Raw genomic sequence first — 14,213 nt, 5'->3', positions numbered from 1 at the left:
ATCTGGGTAAATTCTTGTCATAAATACACACAAAAAGCAGAAGTGTGTCTTTCTTGGTGGTTTAAATATGACTGGAAGAGGAAGGGGTGTATTTTCTTAGGATCAGTGGTGTTTCCCAGCCTTTATGGCTTGTGACCCTGATGCATTATCTCTGGACCTGTTGTCACACGTTGTGGGCAATTCAACAAAAACCTGATTTCCCTGGTCAAACTCCTAAAGAGTTTTAAAAGGACTGACAATGTAAAACCCCATACTGTAAGCCACTGTTCTGTGCTGTCAACCTTTCATCTCTAGGTGTCAGTGTTTCCCTGGCAAGTTATAACTTAACAGAGTAAAAGGTTTTATACATCACATACATTTACTAAAGAAGGCCTGGTTTATTTGGGTACAAAGTACACACTGCATCTCATCTCATACATATCAGCCTCTCATATATGCAGAGTCACACAACTTTCCATAGATGCTGTAACTCTTTTGTTAATGTAACAAAAACAGTGGAGAGTCAGCATATTAATTTAAGCACAGACTAGAAATGTTTTTGATCCAAACCCATGTCCCTCACTCTCACAGGAAACATTATAGTTGAATTATTGCACATCTTATCTACACTGAGTAAAAGCACAACATCACATGAGTCATATTATATTTACAGCAACCTATGGAGCATGGTTGAAAAAAATAACACAAGATGTGAAATGAATTGAGGAACAAGTGCAAAACAGGCACGATTCAGGAATGGGAATACTCCAAAAGTACCAAACTAAGCGGGAGATCTGTCTTAATTAGCTTTGAAAAGGGTCTCCAGCACTCTGAAGTGGGAACTCCGGTGATCCATTGGGAGTTTTACTTTCATCTAGGAAAGGCTACACAAAGCCTATTTGATTTTTCATGCCATTTGTTCATGGCTTGGGACTATTTACAAAGCCAGGTCTTGTTTGTATGCAGGTATTCATGTCATAAGGTACCTCATGATAAGCTATGGTGCAGCCTGCTGTGTGCAAACATCCCCTCATGAAAGCTGACCACAGGTAAACATATGGCAATTCTCTGTGATTTTTCTGCACACACTCCATCAGTTATTATGTGGCAACAGACCCATAAGCAATCCATTTCACAGGAGAAATTCCCTCTGAAGTTAGCTAGAGTCCTACTGTCCTGCTGTGCCACAGAATCAGAGCATATTTAAACATCTCAACAGTTTTTGTCTCTCTCTCTGTAATTTAGTGGGAACATCTGCTGGTATTCAGTGGTTTGTTGAGGTTTGCAGGTGCATGAACATTGTAATGACGTTACAAACCTACCTACCCACTGTTTTTTTTTTTTTTTTTGGAAGTGTTTAACCTGTTCACAATAACCCTAACAACACTACCGAGTTCTTTAACTAATCTGCTGCTATTCCAGTGCAGTGGTTTGTTTAAGGAAATAATTATTAGGAAAGTAAGCACCATCATAGTCAAAAACACTTAATAATGTTCCTTAGCCTGCTGCTGTACCGGAATCCCGTTTGGCAGTTTAATCTTATGTAGGAAAGGAAATAATGGGTTTTTACTTTGTCAATTAGTTAAAGAAATCAGCAACTTTCACAAGAAAACACCAAGCCTATTGGTTTAAAGAGCTGTTGCCATGGTTTCTATCTTTCAGCTGATTTTACCACAGAGAAAAATCACTCAGAGAAATGTCTGTCCACCCTCCACTGAGATGCACTCTTGTCCATAGTGAAAGAAATTACACCAAGGATGATTTCCCAAGGTTTCTGAAGGTTCAGAGCAGGCAGATGAGACTCTTTCCCTCCTGGACTTTATCACTGGATGTAGCAATCTCAGCCTGTGCGGACAAAACAGCACACAGGAAAGTTGCCAGCGTTCCTCCTATCGCTGCATAGAACGCCCAGCCGAGCGAACACTGAGCTGGCCTGAAGGGCAAGGCCTCGGGGCCACAGTAGCTGATCACCTTCTCTGAACCCCAGCCTGCAGGGTACAGCATGAGGCCCACCATCAGCAACAGGCCTGGAGGCAGAGCAGACAATGAGATGAAGAGTTTATTCATGTATATATAAACATCGGGGCAGAAAGCACAGAGACACACAGTGCAGCTGGGAACATGGTGACTCAGCTCTGGTGAAGAACAAATCAATGGACACACATTTGATTTGTGATGACAGGAAATACTCAATTTAACTACCCCTGCAGTGGTGTCACATAATGTGTAAATTACCTAGTTGACAGAGCTGTCAAGCAAAACACACCTCATGGGAGCTCAGTGTTGAAAGAAGCAGATACTTGGAGACCCTTGGTTGGTTCTAATCACCAACTAAGAAAAGTGTGATGGTGCACCACAACAAACTCAGATGCTTCAACTTGTAAACTCAAAAACAACAAAGAAATCCCTATAGGCTTTAGTGCTGTTATAAAACAAACAGTAACATGCTTACATAGACATTTAACCACTTATGTCATAATGTAGATCCTAGATTAGTAGCATTAGCTTCAGTAGCAAATGAGGTGTACACTACAGCAGCTGTTCGACTTCTGGAGTCTGCTCAGTGAGATAAACTCACAGTTGAGAAGATCCTAGTTTTGTGGAAACTTCTAATTTCCTTCATCTTCAACTAGAAACTTTGAATATGTGAACTCACGGAGGCATGGCAGTAACAAAAACCATGCATTGTAAATGTATTTTTATTTTTCAGGCTGAAATTATGCTTTGTATGCAATACACATAATTTTTTCTGTTTACTCGACCTTTTTCCCCCACTTTGAAATGGAACAAAAAACTCCTGAACGTACTTCTAGTCCATCAGTTTATCCAGATGAGACAGGGATTCAGTGTCTGTTAGTGTGGATACAGGACTACTTAATTCTGTGCTAGACATGTTTCTAGAAACACACAGACCATTGCCTACGTATACAGAGATAGATGTCTCACCTGCGATAGCCTGGAGCAATCCACAGATGTTGAATATGCTCTTCTTCAGGATGCTCTGAAAACACAGACTGAAGATGGAGATACAGGCCACACACCCTAGCACTAATGTACCTGCTGCCAGAAACAACATGGCAGCCTGCCAGAAGCCACTGGCCACTTCTGTACCCCGCCCCTCCCCCCTCCCCCGGGGTCCCCGACATTGAGACAGCGGCTGTAAAGGCCGAGAGACGGCCTGTAGTCCCTGGAGTCCACTCCAGCCCTACTCACACTGGAATCCGATCGAGGGAATCCCAGCAACCAGTCAGGGCTCATGAAGGCAATGAGCTCGGCAAAGGCCACTACAATACTGAGCAGTGTCCAGAGCATGGAGCGGCATGTTACAATGACATGGCACATGGCGTCAAATCTATCTTCAATGATAACAGCCAGTGATAAAAAATAAAATCAAAACTTTCAAAGCCCTTTAAGGCTCAAAGAACCGATGTTTAAATTCCTTTTCTTACAAAGAGAAAAGTCCAGTAGGTTCCCTGTTCAGATCCACATGGGCTGCTGATCTTATCCTCTCTGAGTAGATGTTTTCTTTCTTCTTTGCTTCCCCCGCTTCCTCTCTGAGGCAACGTCTGCCTCTGGTCATCCCAAACAGCTACAATGCACCAAGGCAGCTTCCCTCACCCATGGTACCATTTAGAAAGGCACATCTACAGACACAGAGACACACAAAGGTCAGAATCACACACTCTGTATACATAGGATGTGGGAGTGTACAAGGGGGAAAGTTTAGAAAAGAGAGACACAGTAAAAGAAGGATCAACAACAACTCATTTCCCATCCATTATGAATCATAAACCTCCCATGTGTGTCCCACAAGATGTCTAAGTTGTACCACTGTCATCAAAACAATCCATTCTCCCCAGACAGCGCTACTTCAAATTCACTGCCAGCCAGCTGTGAGTACCCCATGAGCACTACTTCCAGATGTCCGGTGGAAGAGCCACGAAGAATCACATACACACAACTGCTTGAGAAAACAGATTTTACATTGTCACCATTTTACTTGCAACAACTAAGCCTCTGTGAATTTGATTTTATCAGCAAAATGACTTGTGTGTTTTACCACTGAGCAGCTGTCAACACAGATCAGTGCAGAGCTTTGCTACAGCATGCCACGTTTGACAGTAACGCACAGTACCACATGCCAGCTGCAGCAAGCACACACATGTCATCAAGTGGAGCTCCATCATGAGGTTTTCCATTTCGATTACAGTCTGAATAAATACAATAAATTAGAGGGAGTGGTTACTGACCTTACAGTAGTCATTTATGATGCTATTTCTGAATGTACAGCAAAAAACTAATTGTGTTTGTTCCTTATTCAACAGCAATCAAAACCTAATCACAAATAACTTGTAACTTATAACATATGACGTTCTCAATTTCAAAGCAGTCCTCTCAGTCACGTGTGTGTGTCTATGTGCCTTTTATGATTTAGTTGCTGTGACCACACCGACCTCGGCACAGCCGTGGTCTCACGGGAGGTTTCTCAGAGACCCTCTGATGTCATGATCCACCATCATGATACATGCAGGAAAATATGTGGGATCTGGTTTAAATACAGCATGGTTACCTTCCCTGTGTTGGTGAACAACACTGGTGGAGTCAGGAGGAGCTTTGATATTTCCAGGTCTGCATATCCTACAGTTTAAAGGGCTTGTCCACCCAAATTACAAACAAATATTTCTAATTTATCTCTAGTAGAAAGTGATGGCTTCATTTGGGGATGCACCAGCATCACTTTTTTCAGACCAAGTATTAGTACTTGCTGATACCAAGTACAGTACATGTACTTAATGCAAAGTTTCTACAATAAAAACTACAATTACCATAAAAGTGCAGTGACTTTAGAAACTGTTTTTATTTGAGATTTACTTCCTGATTGAGATTAAATAATATATAACAAGAAACTTTGCACATTACCTTAAAACTTTTTGTGATAATGAACAAAGCACTGGCACCATTCTTAAATTGAGTATAATGGAGTGTTCTATTATGTTATCACTAATTCGTGCTAAATGTGTCATTTTATTGGTGAGCTATAAGTCACTCTGGTGTCCCGAGGAGAAGAAGTGCAATATTATGTTACACATAACATCCCCATCAGCCCCCATTTAGGATAGTAAATCATCCCACCACATCTGTAACAAATGAACACTGATGTTGTATACTGTCCGATAAGATCTGAGCCAGTTCAAGGCAAAACAAAGACATTTCCCAGGCCACAAAATAAGAGTATTATTTCATGCAGCTAAAAATGCTGACTGATTCTTCTGAAGTCAGGCTAGAGCCAAAAAAATAAAAAATAAAAAAGAGGAAGTGGGTCATAATAAAGTCACTGGCATGACAGCATTTGAGGAGCAGGTATGAGATTTGAAACACTTAAGGTGCAGCTGTGATTCACTTCAATAGGACTCAGTCATGTTTGCACTTCAGGGTTGTGTTTTCAAAAGGCAGTGGTTAGATTTCTTTCCAGGTTGTGCACAGGTCTGCTTTGTCTAGAGTGTCACTGTGATGCCTATCTGTAAAATTCTAATTCATCTACTTTGCTTGAGCAGAATTTCAGGGTCATGTCTCACTTGAAGATAAACTGAGGGGGGAGCATTTCAGTTGAGCTGAGTGAGGTTACAGAAACAGCGTAAACATGCTACAGCAACATTACTATTCATTATCATCAGCCAAAAAGGAAATGGCAGAAATAAATGGGAAGCAAATAGGAAGTGTCAGTGTCTGTCCAATAGCATCTGAGGCACAGTGATGCACTGGTGAGGAAGATCTGTGAAGTGTGAAGAGTGCCCCATTCTATTACAGCCCTTGAGTTTATTTCAGGCCTCCTCACAAACCATGCCTCTCATTATTGTTCTCACAGTTTCCATTCTGCGGTGGCAGTGGTAACAATGGCTTCACACAACAGTGCTCAAACAGTCCAGCAGTGTTTATTTATAGCAACCATCACAATACAGAAATGTCAGTTTTTAAATGGGTGTGCACAGTGAATAAACATATGTATGTAAATGTGGATCTTTTAAGTGTGCACACGTGTTATATACTGTATGGGTGCATGTTTGCTTTCAGGAGTTTTCAGCCACCCAGGCTACAGCCTTAGTTTCTCTGTGGAGACGCTTGTATCAGATTATAGTCCATCCAGGACAGGCATGGCGCTGCTTGTTAAGACTACAATGGCCACAAATTAGCAGCTCTGTCTCTTTTAAACTACAGGGATGGAGCCTAAACATACCTTGTCAAGGCAGTCAGCAGGCACCCTGTGTGATCTCCCCTCAGTTCATACAGGAAATCACTTTACTCATACCTCATCACGGCTCTTTGTAGTGTCATTAAGACTGCACTTGGAGGGAGATGAACACTTGAAGGGACTTTTGGTAGTTGGGTAAAAAGCAGCATCAACTAGGGCTCATTCATCTTTCTTTGGCAGTTATACTGACATTTAAAGCAAGAAGGTAAAGAACTTATACTGTAGATTTATCTGCCAACATTAACCACTATTTATTTAAATCTAGAAGGATTATCTGTACTGTGCAAATGCTACACAATGGTTAATGATCTAAACATCTAGTATGTCTTTAGCGCTGTATTACTGATGCTCCAGTCATTTACAGTTGTACAAATGTGAGATTCTAATCCACACGTGGTGAATTGCATGTGTGTGCGGTTTCATGCATATACTGTCTATGTGCATACGAATGTGCATTCTGCAGTGTTGTTTAGCAAAAAGGTCACTACATCCTGAAACCCGTGAATACTTTCCCCTTGTTTGCTGGTTGTTCAGCAGAATTATGGCAGAGTGCACAGTACTTCCTTGTCACAGTCATGACTTTCTAAATTTATGTGAGCGCTGAGGAAGAAATATTTCATACTTCATGGCACATCAGGTTCTCAGAATGGTGACTTAAGGCACCGTGGGTGAGAGGTCTCTGTCTCACTGTTGCTTTTGATAGATGGGTATCTTCATACTGTCAGATCTTTCTTAGTGCAGCTCTCCGTGTGCTGTGGAGTCACTGTCATAGTAGGTACCATTACCAACACTGACAGATCAAGGAGTTTTATGCTTCTTTCATGACTCCTCAGTGATGTTAAATTTGACTGATGATACAGTAAATGTGCCACAAGATGTAAACTGGACCTGCTCATTCCCACGCTGCTGTCCTATGCTGACAGAAACCAAGCCTGACACACCTGATCACATGCATGTAGTGAGGGCCTGAAGCACATTTACACAGTTTTCTATCTTTCACCCAGTGAGCCAATATGGACAGTGTCTCTGCTGCTGTGAGACTTTCTCTCATGGAATTTACAAAAAATACAATCCCGGGGCCAACAAGTCTGACTGTGAAAATCTGTTGGCTGAGCGGCCTGTATATTCAATAAAACTTGTACTAATGAAGCGTAACATCAGTCAAAGTCGGTGCCTTTTCAAAGCCCCAGACAAGCAGTGGATATGAGACATGTGTTGGTCAGTCAGGTGGCCGTTAGAGTAGCACATCTAGAGTAAGTGGTCTAAGATATCAGCAATAGGGTTGGTAGCATGCCAAGGTGCTGAGGTAACGAGTTGGCCACCATAGTCTGTTGTGCAGGGTGAAAGTGAATGAAGACTGAAGGTGGGTAGTTGAGAGAGCTAAAGCACAGTCAGCTCACGTTGTTCTCTAAAGGAGAGGTTAGAGACAGCCGTTAAGAGTCTGCAAAAAAATATCACCCACCCAGATCAGATGACCCCCAGCTGATCCAGGCAGGGAGGACCCCATTAGCTAGTTTTTATCATAACTCACAAATCCTGAACCAGAAACCTCAAACCAAGGCAAACCGTTCTCTAAGCTGCAGTACATGGTCTTGTCTACTTATGCATCTGGACCAGTCAGGCAGAAGGCCCTCAAACCAAAACCACATAAGAGGTGACCGCACCATTTTCAGGGCTATACAGCTGTACTGCACACAGTTTACCCTTGTTTTTACCTTTGCATTTAATGTTCATTCTTGTACATACTTGGCGAATGTTACTTGATATGTATGTATTAGATAGATAGATAGATAGATAGATAGATAGACAGATGTCCCTATACTTTTATCTTTATACTTATTCCTTGTATTTTAGTCTAATACTTTTAAGTATTGCTGGTGCTACTGGATACCTGATCAATAAAGTATCTATCTATCTCTCCATGTGGACACTTGAGTCACAGGCCACTTATAAGGCCCTAAATTCCCTCTGTATCTTCAAGAATCAGAAAAATAAAAAAGCCCCTAGAGATATGAAACTAGCATGATACCAGTCAGAGGTTGACGGGACCAAACATATCCCTCTTTCATGAAAGAATGCAAGCAGCTGATCTCTAGGTGAGGCTCGGGAGAATGAAGCAATGTATTTCGAATACTGGGAAATACCACACCCTCAGCTCTCAATTTTCCCAATCAATTTCATAAGAATGTTTAAATTTACTCTACTTAATTTCTGCTCAGCTGCTAGAGGGTCTAGTGACACTCAAAAAACAACTCCTATCAAAGCCTTTGGCTGCTTTTAACACTCTAACTCAAAAAGATAAAGTGATGCTAACCCTGGTTTTCACTCCTCCTTTGTTCCACTCCATCCATCCATCCATCCATCTATTATCTATACCGCTTATTCCTGAATAGGGTTGCGGGGATCTGGAGCCAATCACAGCTGACATTGGACGAGAGCAGGGGTCCACCCTGGACAGGTTGCTAGTCTATCACAGGGCTGACATGTAGACAAACAACCATACACACTCACACTTAGGGGCAATTTAGAGACACCAATCAACCTAAGTTGCATGTCTTTGGACTGTGGGAGGAAGCCAGAGTACCCAGAGAGAACCCACATAGGCACAGGGAGAACATGCAAACCCTGCACAGGAAGGCTATGAGTCGGCCGGGGCTCAAACCCATTTGTTCCACTTTCTCTGTGCAAAAGAACACAACCTCTTTGGTCTGGCAGCCACTGTTTCTGACTTATAGGAGACAAGAGTTCCTCCATGGCCAGCTGTTTGAAATGACTACTGGTGGTTCAAGAGATGCCTCTAACTTTCACGGGTGGAGTAGCTTATGGACTGTATCTTGAAAACACCGGCTAGAAAAGCTAGAATAAAAAGAGAAGTGCAGTAAGTAGCAGGCTGAGAGAGCACGTCCTTTCCCGAGGCTTCATTCTCAGTGATTCATCAAGACTCTGTTTTAACAGAGTAAGCATGATGTAAGAACAGAGATATGTCAAAACATCAGCCAGAACACAGACACCCATGCCCTGCAGTACTGACTCAAACTTTAATTCCAGCTCATCACCACCAAGCTCTCTGCAATCTGAAAGGCAGTTTGGGGAAATTGTGTAACTCAAACCACATCTAGCATCACAGGTGGTGAGACAACAAAGCCTTTCAAACCAAATACCATGAGAAAACTCACACACAACGCTAATAGCTCCCTTTGACTGTTGCACCTAAACCTGTAGCCTTAAGGAGGCAAACATCCACCTGCTTTCACAGCACATTTCATATTAAATACAGACACAGAGAAGAAGGGAAGACATAGGGGAGAACTAGTAGTGGGTCATGCAAAATAAACAAAGCACCAAAAAGGGAAAAGCACAAAGATTGGTCCAGTTTCTTTAGTTTACATGAAGCTTTCTCAGTCCTCCTAGATATTATGAAATAACCAGGGCTGCTCTCTTCAGAAACTTTGTGTTGCTAACCATAACCATGTGAGCCACTGCTTTTGTAGTCCTCATAAACAACGAATAAAGAGTTGCAAAAGGAGAGAATGTTCCCATGGATACACATTTTCCACAACCTGTGTCTCGTAACTTCAGCCACAGAGCGATGGCTGCCATCACAGGCATGTTTAGTGCTCTAAATGTTGTTTCGATTTATTTTACAGATCCTAATTAAATACTGTAAAACAATTCAAGCTATAAAAACCCATCAAAGTTGTCCCTGTTTGTGTATGAACGGTGAAGAAATGCCAGCAGTTGCTTTCAAATACAACAGGGGGGCCTGAGGTTTTGATGACAATAAGAGGCCCCAAAATGTAAACAACAAGTCCATGGTGAGGAACCCTCCAACAGTGTGCTAAAACAATACAGCCCACTTTACTGACGCACAAAGACAAAAACAAATAAACACTCATAAAACACTGTGAAAGGTGCCAGCCTGTGCTCACTCATCAAGGGTATAATTGCACCAAGACGCTTGACTTCCCCAGAGAAAATGATCAGCTAGTGTGTTTTTTTTTGTCTATGTCCCATAAAAGCCTGAATAAAATCGGCCCTTCTCATCTGGTGCAGCTCAACGCAACAAAGGCTTCACAAAGACGTGCTGTCACTGGCCCCCTCACTCAGTTTGTAGCTCTCAAAATATGCAACCGTTGGCCCAGCCTGCACTCCTTCATTCTCAAAGACAGGCCGCCATGGCCCCTAACCTATTCAATCTGTGCAGCACCCCACACCGACTGTGGTGGCCCCACAGCTTCTGACACACAAAGCAGCTCAGCGACCCTCACGTTACACTTGGATAGAGACAGATCATGCAAACTTTTCCTTTCTTCTTTTTCTTAACAACTCACCCTTGTCACTTTTACAATGGGGTTTTAAGGACCTGATGGTTTTGCATGTTAACTAATAACTGCTTATAGTTTATATTGGTTTTTACTGGTTTCCATTAAATCCCCTACAATATAAAGACTAGTAGAAACCTGCCTTATGTAACCACAGAGGGGTAATTCGGTTGTGAATAGGTATAAAATCTGTTGGTGTATTCACTGAACTGGCAGCCTCTAAAGGTTTACATCAGAGTATCAGTGAATTATGATTTACAGTTTGCAAGTTGATTTCACACTTAAGTAAATTCAACTGAGAACAGTTGCCTCCTAGATAGAGAATCTTTCTAAGGCTAAGTTTAAAAATCCTGTAGTATGTAACAATATAGTGGAACTGGCAAAATAGTTAAGAGGATAACATACAAAATAGTTTGTATGTTTTTTTCTACCATTTCTACTTATAAATCATTCAAATTAACCCAAATGCATCAAAATCACATACAACCACAACACACTTTGCATTTACCTAAAGGCACAACTTGTTTTTCACCACTGTAAAAATTCCAACTCTGCTCTCACCATCACCATTGCTCCATCCAGTGCCATGTAACAAGTTTGCACTAGTTCCCTGGGAAAGGTAGGCAGGTTAGGGCAGTAACACTAAACTCAACTAAAGCATAGCCACATCAAAAAACGCCTGGAATTTGTTCAATATTACAAATATTGATTTGAAACAGTTTTAAGGCTGTTTTAGGGTAGATTATTCATTTGTTAATCCCCATGGTGAAGAGCACTTTGTGACAGATAGAGGTGAAACCCTCATCTCATCGTTTTACATTAGTTTGTCCTTGAATTCAGCTCAAATAAACAGGTTTTCCTGATTTTGCTTAGTTTATGATGTAGGCTACTACTTCTCAGTATAATGTGGAACACCCGGGTGGCTCTATGAACCTCCTCCCCGCACTTCAAGGACATGGGGTTGTGGTGGGGGGAAAAGGAGAGATCAAGAATGGTGCAGACCTGTGAAAGACAGAATAAAAAATACAAACTATGCCTATAAAAAGTGCTGCAGCCTATAATAAGCAGTTGGGCTTCTCCTGGAGATGATTTCTCTAGCGCTGTGATGTCCAACTGCTTCCAGATGCTGCACTTGAACACACAAAGTGGTACAACCAGTTGCAACTCATATCTTACTTTGTTTGTAGAAACGCTGCTACCTCCTTACAAAACGTTAAAGTATCGCCATTCAAATTGCCATTATCTCTCTATGAAGAATCAATGAAGCACGCAGACTTCAAGCCCTAAAATGTGTTTTTAATTAATGACATATTGAGGAGCAGGATTCATATCTGCCGGAACTAAAGATGAAATACAGTACGTGACTGAAATGCTACATTATTTTTCTATATTCCATTCTCTTTCACTTACGGAAGATTGGAAAGTGTAGGGTCCTTGCAGGCGCAACGAGCGAAGAAGCTGTCCTTTCCTGCGCAAAGCTGGTTCCTCTCCAGCTCAGCCCAGCTCTCCAAACGCTCATTCACTAGTTTCTTCTGGACGATCTTCTCTTTCCGTCTCCCTCAAACAAAGCCATCCCACTCTCTGACGTGGTTCTTTCTCCTCTTTCCTGCTCCACTCTCCTCCCTCCTCCCTCCTCCCTTCCCCTCCCCCTACTCCGTTTGTCACAGAGGAAGAAGTAGTTTGAGAGGGCTTGCGTAAGATGATGACGAGTTCCCATAAACTCCAATAAATATGTCCAGGCTGATTTATGCAGGCTTTCTTTTTCGCTTTTTCTTTGTCTAAGGCATGTTTGAAAAGTAAACTGCAAACTCTCAGGATACAGGCATTTTCTCACGCCTCTCGACTAGAGATAACAATATGGTGCACAAAAATAATCAAACATCTATAAATACCCCTCAGAATATCAACAACAGCATACAACAAAAATATTAATCATTTGACTTAAAACTAAGTAGAGTTTTTAAAATACTATGTTTATGCATAATTTAACAGCTACAATTTTAAGTTCAAGTGTTATTGTCCAAATTGTGTCAGTTATTATTATTATTAGTAGTGGTAGTAGTTGCGGTTGTTGTTGTTGTTGTTTGTACTGTATTTGGACTTGGACTCAAGCATTGTCTGCATTCAGACTTGGATGTTGGAGACTCCTACTTGGACCTTTTCTTTTCTTTTTATTCTTGCGTTTAGGGGGAGATAGGCCATGGTAATTTGGCAAAAGATATTCTGTCAGGTTTGCTCGGCCGCTCTGGCCTCCCTCACCTTTCCTACTGTCTCTTGCCCATTAACACTAATCACGTTCACCTGTTCCTCACTCCCTTATCACCAGCTGCACTTGATTAGGTTGCTCACTATATTACCCGGTTTCACTCCTCAGTCACTTGCCAGTTCGTTCTAGTCTCTATGCCATTTTTTTTTCTCCGTGCTGTCTCGTTTTTTTTTTTTTTTTTTTGTATATTATTATTCCCTAGCCAGCTACTGTTTTGTGTTCCCCCCATGGACTGTTCCTCCGGACCGTGGCTCCACTCTCCCCTCCCAGGCAGGTCAATGCTCAGTCGCCTATCTGTTCCACTATTGCCTTCATCTCTCTGTCTCCACCTTCAGTAGCCACCATCACCACCGACCAGCCCAGGAGTGACCCAGCCTACGCAGCTCGGCCCAGCTCTCCATCTCCTCGCCTCCTGCTGTTGGTCAACACCCGGTTACTACTCATCGACAGGACTACGCACTATTTCCCTCTGTGTATTGTTACTCTCATCATCACTGTACATAATAAATCACTGCTTGCACCGAAGTCGGCTACCTGGGGCCGCCTCTTTCTCGTTCGCTCACTGACAGGTGTGAACTGCACATAACATATTCACACTGTTCACTTCCAAGTAATGTGTGTGTTTGCACTTACAAGTGCATTTGTTTGGCCGTTGTGTCAAACACAATAAGTAAACTCTATTTAAAATGTGAGAGCTATGTCAGTTAGATTTAAAACTAGACCCTGATGACACAGACTCAGGCAATGGGGTCTCGACTTGGGCTCAACGCTGATTATTTGCTGATTCGGACTTGACTTGGAATCAAACACTGGGGACTTGAGACTCGAATCGGACTTGAGGTTTAGTGACACACCTACAACATTGACTCCAGACGTACTCGGCACAGCTCAGATCACAAAACAGTGCTTTTTGCCATCTGTTGAGTGTCTGTGAAATCTCAGGTTTACTGTTTCATCACTTATCTTAATGTCTGATAAGCTCTTTAATGCTGCACTGAGACTCTGGAGCGTGCTCCCTCCACACATCCATCACTGCTCTTCCATCACAGTCTGAGGCTACGGTCAAGACTTTTGTAATGTTCTCCTACATGACTACCATTAGTTTTTCTCTGACACTGCTATTAGTTGCTACTTGCTCTGTTTTTATCTGTTTCTTGTTGACTGGGCTTTATCTGTTTTAATGATTATTAGACAAGGTCCTTGGGCACTCTATAAATAAAAACAATTATTACTTTTGTGCTGGTAGCTGCTTTTTGCTGTGGTCTTGGTGCAAAGTTAACCTAACTGGCTGTAGCTCCATATTCATTACACAGACATGACAGTGATATTGATACTCTCACTGAAATCTTGGCACATATTTAAGAAAGAATATTTACCAAAAGGCCAGCCTCTGTGT

At 42.0% G+C, this 14,213-nt stretch overlaps 1 protein-coding gene across 1 annotated transcript; it reads right to left on the bottom strand.

Annotated features, from left to right (window-relative positions):
* Positions 1 to 13: 13 nt before the first annotated feature.
* LOC109956626 (lipoma HMGIC fusion partner-like 2 protein) lies at positions 14 to 12,198 on the bottom strand. Its single transcript, XM_020593904.1, is given in 4 exon segments — positions 14 to 2,006; positions 2,926 to 3,124; positions 3,127 to 3,623; positions 11,962 to 12,198. Coding segments are annotated over 3 exon segments (639 nt in total). The 5' UTR covers positions 3,322 to 3,623; positions 11,962 to 12,198; the 3' UTR covers positions 14 to 1,761.
* Positions 12,199 to 14,213: the final 2,015 nt, after the last annotated feature.

Source organism: Monopterus albus, unplaced genomic scaffold (assembly GCF_001952655.1).
Source record: "Monopterus albus unplaced genomic scaffold, M_albus_1.0 scaffold20.1, whole genome shotgun sequence".
NCBI lineage: Eukaryota > Metazoa > Chordata > Actinopteri > Synbranchiformes > Synbranchidae > Monopterus > Monopterus albus.
This window is presented reverse-complemented; position numbering and strand designations above follow the sequence as displayed.